We start from the raw sequence: 17,616 nt of genomic DNA, 5'->3' as shown, positions 1-17,616 counted from the left end.
CATGCAGCCAGGCAAGAATCAGTCACTGTGGCCTGAGAGGGAGGTGATGTGTCGGGCCTGGGTCCTAGGGCAGGAAAGTAAATCGGGGCATAATGTTCAGCTCTGCTAGAATTCTTAGCGATTAAAGCCACCCTGAGCTGAGAAGAACGTCCTGCAGAGCCTGCTTTAGGAGATATGAAGGCTGCCACCTTCTGTTTGTTTGTGGTGGTTTGCTCTTCTCTTTCCTTCTTGTCCTCTCTTTCCTACCACCTCTAGTCCTCCTTCTCCTTCTGTCACTGTTAATAGCCCCCTTCTCATTCTCTCCGTCTGTTGCTTTTTGACTCCTGGTTATGTGCATGTGTGCATACATACACGTGCAACTCTTGTTCTAGATCTTGCTCTCAGGCTTTCTTCTTCCACTTCCACTGGGGGAAAACACCTCTTGTCCAACAAGATAGATTGATTTCTCAGCACTGAGACCCGTCGGGGCTGCTGCTGGTGGAGGCAGGCGTGTCCATGGGGAGGCAGATGTGTCTGTGGGGAGGCAGGTCAGGCGTCCCCTTGCAGTGTTCTGGGGCCTCAGATCACTGTCAGTCAGCCTGCACCTGCTGTGTGGCCGCCCCGTCTCCTCACTGCGAGGTGGCAGGTGCTGTGGGCACCAGGACCAAGGAGAGGGATGGACAGAGAGCACAGGGGCTTGCTGCCTCAGGACCACCCCCCGGCAGGCTTCACCCCACCAGAGAGAAGCCTTCAGAGGAATTTGAACAAGAGTCTCATGATGTGATTTATGATTTTAAAAGATCCCTCCAGCTGCTGTGGGGAGAAATGACTGTACCAAGCAAGAAGGAAGGCAAGGTAGCCAGGTAGAAGGACAGTGATGTCTGGACCGGCGAGGAGTGGGTGGCATTGGAGGTGGTGAGGCTGGTCAGATTCAGGGAACAATTTGACGGAAATGCTGATGAGTTAGCTTCTGTGGCCTGAGGGAGTGGGCAGATGGTGATTCTGTTTCCTAAGATGGGGAAGATGAGGGGATGAAGCAAGTTTGGGGAGGGGTGTGTGGGAGACTTGGTAAGCTATTCTATTTTAGGTGTGATGAACCCAAATGACAGACTTCCTAATAAATGGTAGCTATTATCCCTGTTTCTACCCCACATGATTACATAGCGACATCTGCAAACACACGAGCTTTCTCTCAGCTTGCAGCTCAGCTCTGCTCCTCATCTTCTCTTCTTTTCTCCCCCTTACATTTTCCACTTCTCCTAGCTCCCTCGCCCCCCACTCCAGTCTACCACCAGTGACTGCTGGAGGCGATGGAGTTGAGCAAGTCTCCGCCCTGGGCAGTTCCTTCAGCAGTGCAAAGGGTGGGCTCAGAAGAAGCCCTTGGGGTCACACCCAGGAGCACCCAGCCCTTGGGGTTCAGCTCTTGGCCTTGCAAACCCTCTGGCCTTTCTCTAAAGCCAGGCAAACACATAGGTTAGTAGGTGCTGCTAACATAGGGATGGTATGAGAGTCAAAGATGCAGCAGAGAGTACAGAGATCTCTCCGTTTTACTGAGAAGGTGACTCTGAGTCAAGATCTGAGTTTATTTGACCCATTTAGTCGGTCTGGCATTTGCATCAACTTTGTCAGAATAGCTTGCAAAGACACTTGACAGGGAACCAGCTGGGGAAAGCTGGCTTAACTGTCTGACGCCTGTTGTCTACAGCAGGCTGTCCCAGGCACCGAGGACTGGGTCCACCCAAAGGCCACTGCATCTCATGGGGGCACTGGCCCAGTCTTCTTGAGCCAGCTACTCACAGAGAAGAGACCTAATGTGTGTGGGTGGGGTGGGGAAGAACAGGGAGAGATGACTTCCATGCTGTCCATGGCCCTTAGGAGTCGTTATCTCTGGTATTAATAACAACAACAACTGCATCTCATATGAAGCTAATCGTGTTCCAGGCACTGTTACAAGCTGTTCATGTGTAATAACTTGCTTAGTCCTATGACAACCCCATAAAGTGGGTACTGTTCTTATCACTCCCATTTTACAGATGAGAAAACTGAGACTGAGAAAACAGAACTAAATCGTTCAAGGTCACCCAGGTAAAAGCAAAAAAGTGGTAAAGCCAGGTATTGTTGGCTTAGCTCCATGACAGACAGGTAGATGGCTGCATGGACAGGATCAAGGTAATCCATGAGGACAAGAGAAGCATCCTGATGGATGCTCAGCACCGGGAAGATAACTGCAGGCTAGAGAGAGCAGGGGCCACCACTCTTTTGTTTATTAGCATTTAATAGATTTGTTTATTTATATAAGTACATGCATGTATCTTCTTTTTATAGTATTAAACATCTTTGTGCTTGCCTTAAAATACAAGCATATTAACACTTATACATGACCCATTTTCTACGTAGCATTTCTACCCATTTGCATCTCTTAGGGTACAGGCTTTAACACAAGTTAAATAAATTGTAGGCATAAATAACTGTCCTCCTCCCCTGAAAGTCTCCTTCCCAAAGATCACTAGCTGCATGGTCTTGAGCAAACATTTAAATTCTCTGCAGCACAGATTTCTTTGTCTAGTCCCACCCCATAAGCTAAAGCCATTGTTGTTTTTTTGTTGTTGTTCAGTCGGTCAGTCGTGTCCGACTCTTTGTGACCCTATGGACTGCAGCACGTCAGGCATCCCTGTCCTTCACCATCTTCCGGAGCTTGCTCAATCTCATGTCCATTAGTAATTATAATCATAATCACAAGAGCCGCTATATGTTGAATTCTTAATGTATGTCTGTGCTATGCTGAGAACTTTCACATATTCTCTTTTTTAAATATATTGAAGTCTATTGATATATAACAGTTTATTAATATAAGGTATATGGGATAATGATTTTATATATATATATATATATATATATATATATATATATATATAAATGATCACCACAATAAGTCAGGTTAACATCCATCACCACACATAGTTATATTTTGTTTTCTTGTGATGAGAACTTTTAAGATCTACTCTTAGTAGGTTTCAAATACACAACACAGTATTATTAACTGTAGGCACCGTGCTGAGTATTGCGTCCTATGCCTTATTTATCTGCTGGAGGTGCGTGCCTTTTGATTCCCTTCACCTATTTCACCCACCTCTCGCCTCTGGCAACCACCAGTCTGTTCTCTGTATCAGTGAGTTCTGTTTGTTTCTGATTTTAGATTCCACGTGTAAGTGAGGTCGTACAGTGTTTGTCGTCTTCTGTCTGACTTACTTCACTCAGCATAATGCCCTCAAGGTCCCTTTATGTTGCTGCAAATGGCAGGATTTCCATCTTTCTATGGCTGAACAATTTTCCATTGTGTATATACACCGATCTTCTTTGTTCATCTGTCTACGGACCTGTTAGGTCACTTCCGTATCTTGGCTATTGTAAATGGTGCTGCAGTGAACACGGGGGTCTGCCCCGTATCTTCCCAAGTTAAACATGCTCATTTCCTGTGGGTAAATACCCAGAAGTGGAATTGCTGGATCACATGGTAGTTCTGATTCTCATTTTCTGAGGAGCCTCCGTAGTGTTTTCTGTAGTAGCCACACCTGTGTACATTTGCACCAGCAGTGCACAGGTTCCCTTTTCTCTGCATTCTCACCAACTCTTGTCTGTTGTCTTTCTCATAACAGCCATTCTAACAGGTGTGAGCTGGTATCTCACTGTGGTTTTGATTTGCATTTTCCTAATGATTAATGGTGTTGAACATCTTTTCATATAGCTGTTGCCTATCTGTATGTCTTCTTTCATGCTTTATCGTTTAATCCTCTAAAGGCAACTGAGGTGTACAGAAATTATGTAACCTGCCTGAGGTCACACAAACAAGAGGTGACAGAGCCGGGCAGGAGAAGTATTTCAGGGACAAGAACTACGTTTCACTGGTTAACCCAGGCAGGGCCTGTCACTGACCAGAGAAGAGTACAGCTCTGACAGGGAGATGTGTGTATGCAAAGGGATATGCTTGACCTGTAGCCCCAGTAAGAATTCTCCCTCCCCCCAAATTAAGTTCGTGGATGCGCATGTTAGCTCAGGCATGCCATCAGGCTGCCACTCACCTCAGACTGAGTGGCTTAAACAACAGAAATGTGTTTCCTCACAGTCTGGGGGCCTAGAAGTCCAAGATCAGGGTGCTGTTAGGATTGGGTTCTGCTGAAGCCTCTCTTCTTTGCTTGTAGTCAGCTGCCTTCTCACTGAGTCCTCCCATGGCCTTTCCACTGTGCCCATGCAGAGACAGAAAGAGAGCTCTTCGCTATCTCTTCCTCTTCTCAGAGGGACACCAGTTCTATCATATTAGGTCCCCACCCTTATGACCTCACTTAAGCTTAATTACTTCCTAAACCCCCTCATCTCCAAATACCATTACACTGGGAGTTAGGACTGTAACATATGGATTTGGGGGAAGACAGAGTTCAGTCTATAACAATGAGCTCTGGAGAGAAGTCTTCTGGGAACCTTTAAAAATTGTGTACAACATTTTACATGGAAGAGAATCCACACACATCTGTTTGACCTCCTACAAGGTAAGAAGCACCAACAGTGTGATATGTGAACAAAGAGGGAAAGGGTTCATGGGAAAATGGAAACAGCTGATATTTAAGGGACAGAAGAAAAAGAAGTTTCTTATATTATTTTTAAAATGTGAAAAAGGGGCAGTGGAAAGTAAGGATGTAGTATTTCAACCCCACTTTCCATTTTGGGAAGTGAGATGGCCTGCCTGAGGTCACAGCACAGGGAGCGGATCTGAGCCTAGAGCCCAGTACCCTGAGCCCCAGCTCATGCTGCCCTCACCAGGCATGCTGTCTGTGCTGCCCCACGGAGCCAGGGCCCTCTGACTGAGGCTCCTGGGCTGCCTTCTGCTGTTCTCATGGATGCGCTTGCCCTTGCTTTCCTTCCAGAAGTGGAGCAGATCGAGGCCATCGCCAAGTTTGACTACGTGGGGCGGTCCCCGCGGGAGCTGTCCTTCAAGAAGGGAGCCTCACTGCTGCTGTACCACCGAGCCTCCGAGGACTGGTGGGAGGGTCGTCACAACGGCGTGGACGGGCTCATCCCACATCAGTACATAGTTGTACAGGACATGTGAGTGGGCGCTGGGACCTTCTGTGAAGAGTGTCATGATGGATTAGTGATGTCTGGAAGGGGCACAGGAACAGCAGCGCTGGGTTATACGCCAGCGATTTGCTCTCCCTGCTGTGACACACTTGGTCTTCAGTGAGAATGGATTATGTCTCAGCTCCCTTTGAATGGTGATCCATTTAACATATGAGCAAATTGCTCATACTTCACGGTCCACAGGGACACTGTTTGGTGCTCTTGGCTTGCCATCCTGGCCCACTTGATAGCCTCCGGGGCATTTATCACCCACTCTGGTTCTCAGTGATCCCTGGATCTTGCCATATACCTTCGCCCTTCAGGGCCTCCACTGTAAACCAGTGGGCCTCCCACTGCCCTCTTAACTGCCCACTGTTCTCTACCCTGAGATAGCTCTGCCAGGAGAGGGGCAGAAACAATCATCCTCTCATTTCCAGCTAAGAGGGTGCTATTTTTTTAAATAACTTTAGACCTTAAAAAAAAATAGAAAAAAGCTCTACATCCCAAACACCTAGCCCCAGCGTCAGGCCCAGAAAGTCGACACCTTCCATTCTTGGAAAAGCTTTGACGGTTCCTGTATATGCTTCCTCCAAGTTCCAGTCCTGCTCAGGTTGAACTGATTTACCAGGCTGCAGGCTGGGCCTCAAAGGGAGGGGGCCAAAAGCATACATCTTGATGGCAGAGCAGACCATCTGGAGCCCGAGAAAAGTCCAGGTCAGGCAAACAACGGAAGAACCCTAGGCGGCCCTCTGACGTCCCCAGGCCTCTGAGGACAAGGACAGGAAGGATAGAGGAAGGGAGAGCGAATAGGGGGCGGTGGACAGAGCACCCCAACAAGCTTCAGCCCCTTCACATTTGTCCAAAGCCAAGGGTGGGGGAGGGATGGGAATGCCTTCCTTTTCCCTGGCTGAACCCCAAGCTGCTGCTCCCTGAGCCACATGAGACTCGGTGCTCAGGGCTTGGCTTGCAGGCCCACTCCCCCATTTTTCCTCCACACCTTCCAGCATTCAGCTTGTCCCAGCCCAGAACAGCTTGGAGAGACCAGGTTTAGTCCCCGGGGGCGGCGGAGGGGGGAGCAAGTAGGGGAGCGTGGTGCCCTAGAGCGCCTCTTGCTGGGGAAGCGGCAGCGGCGCAACCACGAGCTGTGGGTGTGGATCCAGCCCCACAGGTCTCAATACATCCGGGTTGTTGGGTGCGAAGCCCACCCAGCTCACATCTGTTCTTCTCCCCAGGGACGACGCCTTCTCTGACAGCCTGAGCCAAAAGGCCGACAGCGAGGCCAGCAGTGGGCCGCTGCTGGACGACAAGGCCTCTTCCAAAAACGACCTGCAGTCCCCCACGGAGCACATCTCGGATTACGGCTTTGGGGGGGTGATGGGCCGGTAGGAAACTCGGGTTCATTCTTTCCTGCTCATGCAGTGCCCATTCGGGTCTGATTCGGGAGAGAGAAGGGCAAGGGAGGGAGGCTGTCGTGGCCCCTTGTTTCCCATAGGATGTGACGCTGGGCACGCCTGCTGGGCTGGCTGGAACTGGCCTCGAATGGCAGGTAGCAAAGCAATCCAGCTTGGGACAAAGGTGGAGAAAGAGGAAAGACTTATACAGGCAACCAATCCTTTTTACTTAAAATACTAAAAACACGGGGGAGGGAGAGTTAAAAATTGGCAAGTACTTTTCCTCTCTCTCCAGTTCTTAAACCTCCTCCCTACTTTCTGTTGAAAACCTAAGTTGTTATATTTTAAAATGTAAAGCTCTCTTACTCACTGAAGCGCACCATGTAAGTAGAAGTCTCATACACATTGCGTGGGGGGAAATTGACACTCGGCTCCACCCACATATTTGGTGGGAATGTGTTTGCCAATTTCTTCACTCCCGTGTGGGCAGGGCTATCACATGACCTTTCTGCCAGGTAAGGAGCTGGGCTCCTCACTCTGTCTACAGGTAGAGTGCAAAGCACTTGGTGGTTTAAAAAATAAATAAGGAAAAGAGGAGAAAAGAAAAGCTGGCAGTTTCTCACTGCTTTCTTAATCAGATTCTCAAAATGTCATAGTCTCTGTTTTTGGTGGAGAGGTCATGGGATCAACCCACACGCTAGGTGCTTGCAGACAGAGCCAGAGAAATCAGCTGCAATAGGAACCTAGGTTTACGAATTTATTTCAGCAGAAGTCCCAGTACCTCTCTTCAGCGAACTCTGTTCAGTTAGGGTGTAGATAATCAGCAGATAGAATCAGGGGAAGTGTATGGTTGGGGTAGGTGGATGATAGAGTTGAGGTCCCTTGACATCTAGGGGGGCCGTACCTTCTCCTGCCTCAATTTCCCTCTCCCTCTGTCCTTCCTTGTCTGCCTTCCTCATCTCCTTTCTCTCCCAGTACTCTTCCACTCCGACACCAATGCTTTGGTCCTGTTGGGGTGACCACAGGCAATGCTTAGCTTGGCTGGTGGCACAGGGTGAAAAGCACTGCTGACTGCATTGAGCTTGGTCCCCGTCACAACCCATCCCCGTAGTCCGTCCTTCCTCCCCACCCCCTCACCCCTCCCAGCCTTCCTCTCCTCACCAGTGCCTTTAGGTCTTTGCTGACCTCCCTAGGCTGGAGCAGAATCCCCAGTGGGTAGAACCGCTTCAGAGTGGTCTCCTACCCACTGAACCTCCCTTGAAGCTGGGTGAGGAATATTAGACCCATGTAACGGATAAATAAAGTGGGTCTGAAAGAAGTCGCTGGAAAGTCAGTGACAGAGACAAGACAAGAATCTGCCTTCCAGAGAGATACTTTAGGCCCCTTTTCTCTCTGCCACACCCTCCCTGAAGGGTGAAAGGTATCCAAATGTGTAAAAGGCATTCCAGTGATACAGGTTTTTCTCTTAATGATTGGAAATGTTCAAGGTCTGGAAAGCCTCATGGAAAACAGCCCTTTGGGGGGATTGGGGGAGGGTGACAACACTGGGCCATGTTGAGTTCCCAGGGGGCCCTACTGTGCTTGCAGGGAGCTGGTGACTTGTGGTACAGTCAAGCCTCAATGCCTCAAACCAATCAGAAGCCCTCTGGAATCATGGAGACCCTAAACCGCTTAAAAACATATCATGAACCCAACTAACCATGAGCAAAGTGTTCCCAGGTTGCAATCCTCCTGGCCCTGACTTAACATATAGACGAGATTCGCTGTGTAATTAGCACCACTGACTGCAGCTTAGAAGCAGGAGGCCCGATTCCTTTGTGTGTGCAGGTTAAATCTGCTGGCCTGAGTTCTGTGCTCGGACGGTTCTTCACTGCAGAATCGCCATGTCCGGCTGAATGAGGCTTTACTATACCCACTCCCTAGACTAGTGTGTAGCATGTCTGGACTCTGGGGGATTGGCTGAGCCATGTGACACCGGCCAGGGTTGACCTCTGCCCCATGCCCCTGCCCCCTGGCTCCTTTGCAGAGTGCGGTTACGATCTGACGGAGCAGCCATCCCCAGGCGCCGAAGCGGGGGCGACACACACAGCCCGCCCCGGGGCCTGGGCCCCAGCATAGACACACCGCCCCGGGCCGCCGCCTGCCCCAGCAGCCCCCACAAAATCCCCCTCACCCGGGGAAGGATCGAGAGCCCCGAGAAGCGGAGGATGGCGACGTTCGGGAGCGCCGGCAGCATCAACTACCCCGACAAGAAGGCGCTCTCCGAAGGGCACAGCATGCGGTCGACGTGCGGCTCCACCAGGCACAGCAGCCTGGGGGACCACAAGTCCCTGGAGGCCGAGGCCCTGGCAGAAGTAAGGGCCAGCAGGAAGCAGGCGCACCAGCTGACACCCCCAGAGGGGTAGGGGTGGGCCCCTGCAGACTGGGGAGTCACTTCGCCCTTCACACCAGGTCAGGCTGAGCTAGGACACAGGATAGATAGTGAGCTGGCTTCCTGTCCTCCTGCTGGCCTCCCTTTTGGAGCGGAAGCTAGATGGGTGTAGCTCCTGGCTAGGGCTCCTGTAAAGACTCAAGGCCCCAGTGTCCAGGCTGGAGGTGGGATTCCCAGATAGGGGATGTGGTAGTGGCAGGTGTCTCCATAAGATGGCAAGATTGTGCTAGTCATGTTTTCATTTGTTCATCTTTTCATTCATTCCCTAATTCATTTGTTCATTTATATATTGGTGAATACTTATGGAGCATCTGTTGTGCTCAATCACTGGCTGGCACTGAGAAAATAATAATGACCTAAAGTGGACCCAGGTCCTGCCCACATGGAGCTTAGGGTTTAGAGAAGAGAGGGATGGCAACCACCAACACACACAGCTGTGAAAATGGCAAATAGGTCAGGAGTCTTGAAGGAGTGGAACTCTGTGTTCCGAGAGCCTAAAAGGTGCGGATTGCTTGAAGGCAGTGAGAGATGTCTCTGGGGAGGACAGTACCAATATCCAAAGGGTAGGCAGGACGAAATAGCTGAAGCTGGAAGCAGAAAATGTTCCATGGTCTTCCAAAGTGCTTAGAGTTTTATGTTTTGTTAGATAACTTCTTAAAAATTTGGATGAGAAACCTGTGTGATTTTTACATTTGCCAAAGAAAGCACAACAAATTCATTTAAGAAATTGTTACCAAACAGTTTGTTTGAATTGTTTAATGATTTGCATAACTACTTTCATGTGTTTTTGACAGTTTTATCATAGTTCAAGTTTCCACTTTTCTCCCTGGAATCTGGCTGGCAGCCCATTATGTATCCCCTTCCTAATGTTTTCTCCCTGTTAAGAAAAGAGGGACAATCAGAATCTTTGGGGCGGTGAGGATTCTATTGCGAAGAGCGGGGTTGGGGACCTTGAAACACCCATCCAAGGTGGGAAGGTCTCATTTAGGACAAAGTGAAAAGTGATCATTCCCTGCCCCCATGCCCCGCCACTGTCCACGCTTCCTGGCACCTCTCTGCAGCTCCACTTTGAGATCATGGCATCACGTCTCAGACTAACACCAGGCTTGTGCCTAAACACCTCAGCTGATCTTTTTCTGAGCTTGCTGTCTTTCTGGCTCACACTCTGCAAGGGTGGAGTGGTGGGGATGGTAGGGATGGTGATAGAGGGGCGATAATTATATTTTACTTCTTAGTTTTGCCTTTTGGCGCTGCTGGAGTAGAGCAGACTGAGCAGTGATATCAGTGGAGGACTTAATTTAAGCAGCCTGGGGCGTGGAAGGTGGCCATTTGTCTCTGCAGGGGTGGGAGGTAGCAAAAGTGGGGACGGGACTGCCTTCTCTCCTGTCATGCAGGACCCCACCTGCCCCCACCACCACTAATCCTTGTGGATAAAGGCACAAACAGTGTCTTCTAAAAGTAGACAGTGTTGTGGGCAAAGGATGAAGTATCCTGGCGAAGCATATATGCTAATATTGTGTTTGGTGTTAAGTTGCTTCAGTTGTGTCCCATTCTTTGCGACCCTATGGACTGTAGCCCTCCAGGCTCCCCTGTTCATGGGATTCTCCAGGCAAGAATACTGGAATCGGTTGCCATTTTCTTCTCCAGGGGATCTTCCTGACCCAGGGATTGAACCCGTATCACTTTACATCTCCTGCATTGGCAGGTGGGTTCTTTGCTGCTAGTGCCACCTGGGAAGCCCACAGGCTAATGTTGGCTGTTAGCCAGTGGTCTCTTCACAAAGCCAAATGATAGGCTGGGACGGATTGGAGCCTGGTATGGGGGCCCAGCAGGCAAGAGCCACCTGAGGACGGGGAGGAAAGAAGGGTGGGGAAGGGGCTAGCGGGGACACCTCCAGGCACCAGCCCTATCAGTCTAACCACACTTTGCATTTTTTTTTTTCCAGAGTTGCCCCAGGGCGGAAAAGCTAGTTAGTGTGTCTCAGTAGTGTGTGGAGCCAGTGGGGCCAGCATCTTCCATTACCGGCTCTAAGCACTGTCCCTCATTGTCCCCTTGGTGGCCCAGCTCAGCCTGAGCGGAGGCATCCCTGGGAAACCCCACAGGAGCCGAGGACCCTGGCTGGGGGAGAGCAGAGGTCACTGTCGGGCAGTTCACACACATCACCACGTCAGCTGTCTCCTCCATCTTCACTGCCAGTGGGGGGCTTTCAGCTCAGGGACCAGGTGTGGTGCAGAGTGACTGAGCCTTGCCCGAGGTTGCCCAGCGGCAGTGGTAAAGCAGTCTTTCTCCTCCCAACCCCGGGCTTTGTATCCTGGCCCAGAGCTCCGGGGGTTAAATGCTGCAGTCCAGCTCCAGTGCCCCTCCTGGAATGCTGAGCCCCAGGCCAACCCTCTGAGCTGTCAGAATCGCTTTGAGTGTCATTCAAAGTGCTCTAGTACTGATGAGCTCTTCAATGTCTCAGTATCCACAGGAACTGCAGAGGCAGATGAGGATTTTTGTTGCCTTTCAAATTTCTCATTTTTTTCCAAAAAAAAAAAACACATTATAATAGAAGAAAGTAACAGTCCCATCACCCTGGGGTGAGCATAGTGAATGTTCTAATATATAACCGCTGAACACTTTTCCTATGGACAAAGGAGAGATATTAACAGATTTGTTACTATTAATGCTTAGGTGCATGAACTCTGGAGTCAGACTGCTATGCTGGTAAGTAGTTGTGTGACCTTGGACAAGTTAACCAGTCTGAGTTTCCAGTTTCTTATGTGTGAAGTGATCATAATGGTAGTTCCTGTAAGTATGGATAAGTATGAGGATTAAATGAATTATTAGGGAGGGGACTTACACTGGCGTTCTGTGTTACTTCCATATTATTTGGGAAGTACTATGTATCAGGTGCCATGCCATGCTCTTCAAAGGGACCATATCATTTGGGGCTTTCCTAGTAGCTCAGATGGTAAAGAATCCGTCTGCAGTACTGGAGATCTGGGTTCAATCCCGGGGTCAGGAAGATGCCCTGGAGAAGGGAATGGTTACCTGCTCCAGTATTCTTGCCTAGAGACTCCCATGGACAGAGGAGCCTAGCGGGCTACAGCCCATGGGGCTGCAAAGAGTCGAACACAACTGAGTGACTTAACACTTTCAACTTTCAACACTATGTACCAGGTGCCATGCCATGCTCTTCAAAGGGGCCATATCATTTCATACTCATCAACTCCCTGAGTTCAGTATTATACTTAACCTACAAATGAGAATTCTGAGACTGAGAGAGGTAAGGTGACTTGCCCAGGGTCACACAACAAGGAAGCTGCAGAGTCAGGATTTGAACACGTCTGTCTGACTGTGGAGCCTGCCTCTGTGAGATCTACAATGCTCATATTGAAATTGAAAGGGAAAATGCTCATTTTCCCTTATGGTTATAAGACACCCTGGGACTGATTCTCCTGCCCAGCCAGTGAGATTTGTGGGGAAGCCTCCCTAAGGAACCCGCAAGTTGGTCAGCGCCCTGGAAGGGTTAGTCCCCAGGCTTCCAGCTCTGTGCCAACCAGAGCTCTCTTTGTCCCCAGGACATTGAGAAGACCATGAGTACGGCTCTGCACGAGCTTCGAGAGCTGGAGAGGCAGAACACGGTCAAGCAGGCGCCAGATGTGGTGCTGGACACCCTGGAGCCCCTGAAGAACCCGCCAGGCCCCATCAGCTCGGAACCGGCCAGTCCCCTGCACACCATAGTTATCCGCGACCCCGACGCCGCCATGCGCCGCAGCAGCAGCAGCTCCACCGAGATGATGACCACCTTCAAGCCAGCCCTGTCCGCCCGCTTGGCCGGCGCCCAGCTGCGCCCGCCCCCCATGCGGCCGGTGCGACCCGTGGTCCAGCATCGGTCCAGCAGCAGCAGCAGCTCGGGAGTAGGCAGCCCAGCCGTGACGCCCACCGAGAAGATGTTCCCCAACAGCTCGGCTGACAAGTCGGGCACCATGTGACCTGCGGGATGGCGGGCACCGCCCTGGCCCGCTGCGGCCCGCCGTGGCCAAGGGTGGCCTCAGTGACTTCCGCGTCCTCCCAGGGCTCCTGGCTTTGTCGGGCAGGGACCAGAAGGTCAGCCTGGGAGCAGGTCTGTGCGGAGCTGAGTCCCAGGTCGAGCCGCAGCGCGCCTTCAGTCACATGGACCCGCCCGCTTCCCTCCCGCGTACACACAGACACCCGAGCAAGCGGTGAGGAGCGGTACCCCGGCTGGAGCGATTCCCGAGATCACGGCCCGTGTTAAATGGCTTCGCCCACTTATCGTCACTGGAAAATTCTCCTCTCGACATTCTCTCTACATGCATATATACGTGTATATGTATGCGTGCGCATATGTACACGTATGTATGAATGTATGTGTCTGTAGGTGTGTGTATATATATATATATTTATGCATCTATATACATATACTAGATCTGGACACACATACAAAATGTATATAGGATCTCCTTTTTCTTTTTATGAAACTTAGATTTACCTCAGACCCATGCCACCAAACATCTCCCGCTGAGTTATTTGGTGGGATTTGCAGGGACTTTTCTGGGAGAATTTAAAGGCCCACAGTAACTGCGAATGAAGCAATATACCACTAACCTGCAGAAAAACAAAACCAGTCTCCCACTGTCTCCAGAAGTCGTGGCCTTCCAGAACAGTCTGCCCCTAAAGGAAGTGTGGGGCAGGCGGCACCCTGGGCAGGCTGCTCCCACTGGTGGGGACCACTTCACAGAGCCCCCTCCCCATCCACGCCCCAGAGACCCTGCCTTTCCACCCGGAGGCCAAGACCAATTGCACCCTCAAAAGCATGGAGGACGTTGGCAAGAAGAGCCCTGACCTCAGCGGCCTGTGTTCGTTAGTAGAAGAGGGGATGGTGAGAGCCTGAGCCCCATCGTAGCACAGTATTATGTGTGGTTGGGAAAAAGGAAAAAAACAAAAAAACCAAACACAGTGGTGTGGAACACTTCAAAACCTAGAAACGCTGTAGGAACAATTCTGTGGTAACTATAGAGGTTTAACTTATACCATTTTCAAAATATTTAATTTTTTCTTTTCCTCTTTCTACTAATTATACTGTGTCAGATTCTGGAACTAAACAGGCAAGGAGAGTTTGAGTCCCATCGTTTTTTAATTTGAAATCAGGCCGTGATGCGCTCTGGCTGTTGGCCTTTTGCATGAAGCACACAGGGCTGTAAGTACGCAGCTCAGACCAGGCCTGGGGAGGGAGTCCTTGTCACCTGCCATCCAAGAGAATGCTTCGGTGGAGTTTATGCAGTGAAATAGCTGCCTCCTCCCCCTTCCCTTCCCTTTCACCCACCTCCTCCAGCGCATTTAACAAAATTGAAAATATGGGGAAAGAATTGGGTGGGTGGGGGGGGCGTGTCACCTCATTGAGCCTCAGTTTCCTGCTCCATAAAATGTGAGCAAGCAAACCGTGCAACCTAGGAAGCACTGTACCAACACGACTGCTCTTTTCATGGTCATCAGTAAGGTGAAAACCACCTAGCACCTTCCTTTTGAAACCTCCTAATGGCATTTGAGAAGTAGGCAGTGGAATTTTCCTACCAGCTTCATAAGAGTCATGAAGCACAATCCTGCAGATAAGTCACCTCTTGACATTCCATCATTACCATGTCAGCCCATTGGATTAAGTTTTGCCCTCTCCTCTGGTCCCCAGAGAGGGAGTCATATGAAGCCACATTTACCTGGGTGTGTAGGGATGGTGAGCCACACTGCCTTGCCTGAAGAACTGGCCTTGAGAGTAGGGAGGAATAAGGACTCAAAAAAAGAATGCCAGGGAGAGGCTAGTGACAAATTCGACCTTCTTTGTTTTGCCTAGAGTTGGAAATGAAAGAGCCTCAGACCGAGCGAGGAGCCCTCTACTACTTAGCATATAAAGCAATCCCCCCTCCCCCCACTGCATTACAGTTTAGGGAAGGAAACAAGGCCTTAGGATGGCTACGACTTGCCCAAGATTTAATAGATGGCTGAGGGTGCGGCTGGGTCTGGCTCCTAAAGCCATTTATTTGCAAGGATTCTGTGATGTCCAGCCAGGACAAGAGACTTCTCATTTCTACCCCAGAGAGACTCCCAGACCTTAAATACAGTGGCTTCCTGTGCAAAGTATCACATTCTCTGCCATGACTACCAGATGAAACATGAAAATTTGAGTTGACAGATCTGTTGCCTGATATACATAACACCAGTCAGGTCATGTGGGTTTTCCTCTGAATTGACTGACTTACTGAATTTAGGCCTGCCTTTCACCGAATTACCTACCTGAAGGACAGGGCTGTTTTCTTTAAGCACCTGTTTTTCCATTGGGAAATGGCCGATGAGCTCACATTTAGGCAAACTCACACCCCACTCATCCAGCTCCAAATCTGAGCCTTGACGCAGAACCAAATGGAAAAATATTGCCCCCCCCCCCCCCATCTGGCTCTCTGCATGTCTCAGGCCCCCTCCACACGCACCCAGGCCCGCCCACGGTCATGAGCATTGGCATTCTCTTCTGACTCCTGCCTGTGTTAGTCCACTATATATTGCTGTATTTGCTTAAATGCTGGAAAGTAACTGTTAAAATGTGAAACTGTAATTTTTTAAAAGGCTACAATGAAATTATAGCCAATGCCACTCACCAAATCTTTGCACCTAGTAGATAGATCAATGTAAAAAAAACAAATACCAGAAACCTAACTGTACAGTGAGTGTGGGGGGAATGTAGTAACCTAGTTAGTAGTCCTCAGTATAACCAATTGTACAAGGGGAAGTGGTGTTTACCTACCTGTCCATCACCATTACTGGAAGCTGTACTGATCAGTTCATTGATAACGGGCAATTTTTTTTGTTTTTTGTTTTTGTTTTGCTCTTCACAGAATGATTTCTTAACCTTCAATTTACCCTGAGGTCAAGCCTTTTGTCTTTCTGTGTTACCGGTGTTCAGTCTCTTTTAGGAATGAACCAGCAAGATGTTCATTTAAAACTGACCAAAGAACAAATTCATTCCTGGTCTAGTTTCCTGGGCCTGGGGCCCAGCCTCTGGCCGCTAAGGACCTTTCTTGGATAAAATTGAGAACGAGCCGTGCTTCCTACCCCACACCCCCTCTCTCCCTTTAGTCCCCTTTCCTCTTAAAGAGCTGCTCTGAACTGTGGGATTCTGTGAAAAATTCTTGCCTTTCCTTGTTTTCAGTGCTAACGATTTCTCACCTTGAAGCGCCTTTTGAACCCCGGACAGAGCGCACAACTGGAGGGAATTGTCAGCTTGGGAATTAGACTTGGGGTGGGGGTGGGGGGTCTTTTCTCTGAGGTCACTGGGCCCTCAGGGGCAGGAGAGCAATGGATTCCCACCAGGTTCCTATCCCATGAAGAAATCTGAGTGGGAAGAGACGCAGGGAAGTGGAGCCATCCCTCGGCTGCCGGCCGGAACCAGCAGCTCAGTGATCTGCCTTATAAACACTCCCCAACTGGTTGGTGGTACCCATGTGGGGCCAGTGCGGGGAAGGGCCTGGCGCGGGGCTTGCTTCCCTTTTGGAGGCCCTCAGAGTGCCTTGTCGGGGGGGTTCTTTCTTTCTCATTCAGGAGGCATGGATGCAGAGGACTTCCTGGGTCCTGGTCGTTACCTGGCGCTCAGTGCATGGACTTGGCTGTTGGAAAACCACGAAGACTAACGTAATGGTTCTTCCTCTTAGTCTCTCTGTCCCTGACTTTTCACACTAGAGCAAATGCCTCACCCTCCCGAGAAACCCAGAAAGAAGATATGGCTGGCTCACGACTATGTGGGGAGGGAAAGCTGCTGGGTTCAGGGAGGAGGGGTCGGGAGGAAAAGCTAGGAAGGGGTGAGCCGAGGTGTTGCTGAGATGATTTTCTGCTGTGCAGAGCTAGTGCTGATGTCTCATGTCAACTTCCCTGGTTCTCTGGGGTCCCCGCTCCTCTGAGCAGCTGCGTAGAGAATTCCCCACATATCCAAAGCTGCTGGGGGAGCTGGGGGCGGGCGAGGGACTTTGCTGCCAGGTCGGGGTCCTCCTTGCCTCCCCGAAGTTGATCAAGTTGATCTGCCAGCGTCCTGGTCCTGCCGTCTCATCCTTTGGGACTGCTCCTTGCTGATGCCTCCTCTCCGTGTGAACTGCCCGAGGCAAACGACGACCTTGAACCAGAACGGCCAGGGTGCACTTTACTTTCCTTGGAAGGAAGTAGCTTCTGGCCAGGGTTTCTGCTCAGGCTCTAGTCCCCGGCAGTGTGACTGTTTACACGGTTTGGCAATAGGTTCAGTTCTGATTGCTTCAGAGTGGCTGGTCTATTTAGTTTCCTTTGGTTTCCTTCCTCCCCAAACTGTCAGGAAAATCAAACTGAAACCACCCTAGGAAATTGCTGGTTGCCTCTCCCCATGTGGTGATAAGTGTTTCCCTCTCCCGGACATCGTTTCTCTCCCTTACAACCCAGCGCCCGTGCCGTAGAGTGTCTGACTGGATCCTCTGTTGCGTATTCTCATGGTGCCTGCTGGTTTGATGTGGAGCTACCCTGTGAAATAAAACAGCTTAACTTTTCCCAAATGTGCTCCGGTGGCTTTTTGGAAGGGTGAGGTGGCCTGTCGGGGATGGGGAGGGGGCAGGTGTTCCTACCCTCCAGTTCTTGGTCCATGTGCTTCCAACCAGGAAGCATCCCTGAAGTATTCCTTAGCTCAGACCCAACAGG

General features: G+C 50.2%; 1 protein-coding gene across 7 annotated transcripts in view; it reads left to right on the top strand.

Annotated features, from left to right (window-relative positions):
- Positions 1 to 17,474, top strand: part of SRGAP3 (SLIT-ROBO Rho GTPase activating protein 3) — a 246,038-nt gene extending 228,564 nt beyond the window's left edge. For 5 of the 7 annotated variants that reach the window (XM_027523686.1, XM_027523690.1, XM_027523689.1 and 2 more), the window contains 4 exons: positions 4,899 to 5,079; positions 6,324 to 6,473; positions 8,509 to 8,836; positions 12,477 to 17,474. In XM_027523686.1, the coding sequence (XP_027379487.1) occupies positions 4,899 to 5,079; positions 6,324 to 6,473; positions 8,509 to 8,836; positions 12,477 to 12,890 (1,073 nt within the window). In that variant the 3' untranslated portion in view covers positions 12,891 to 17,474. Of the gene's footprint in view, positions 1 to 4,898; positions 5,080 to 6,323; positions 6,478 to 8,508; positions 8,837 to 12,476 lie in introns of those variants that run through there. The other 2 variants (XM_027523691.1, XM_027523692.1) reach the window with 2 other exon arrangements.
- Positions 17,475 to 17,616: the final 142 nt, after the last annotated feature.

The sequence above is a fragment of the Bos indicus x Bos taurus genome, chromosome 22, assembly GCF_003369695.1.
Source record: "Bos indicus x Bos taurus breed Angus x Brahman F1 hybrid chromosome 22, Bos_hybrid_MaternalHap_v2.0, whole genome shotgun sequence".
Taxonomy (NCBI): domain Eukaryota; kingdom Metazoa; phylum Chordata; class Mammalia; order Artiodactyla; family Bovidae; genus Bos; species Bos indicus x Bos taurus.
The sequence above is the reverse complement of the archived record's forward strand: the minus strand, read 5'-3'. Positions and strand labels throughout refer to the sequence as shown.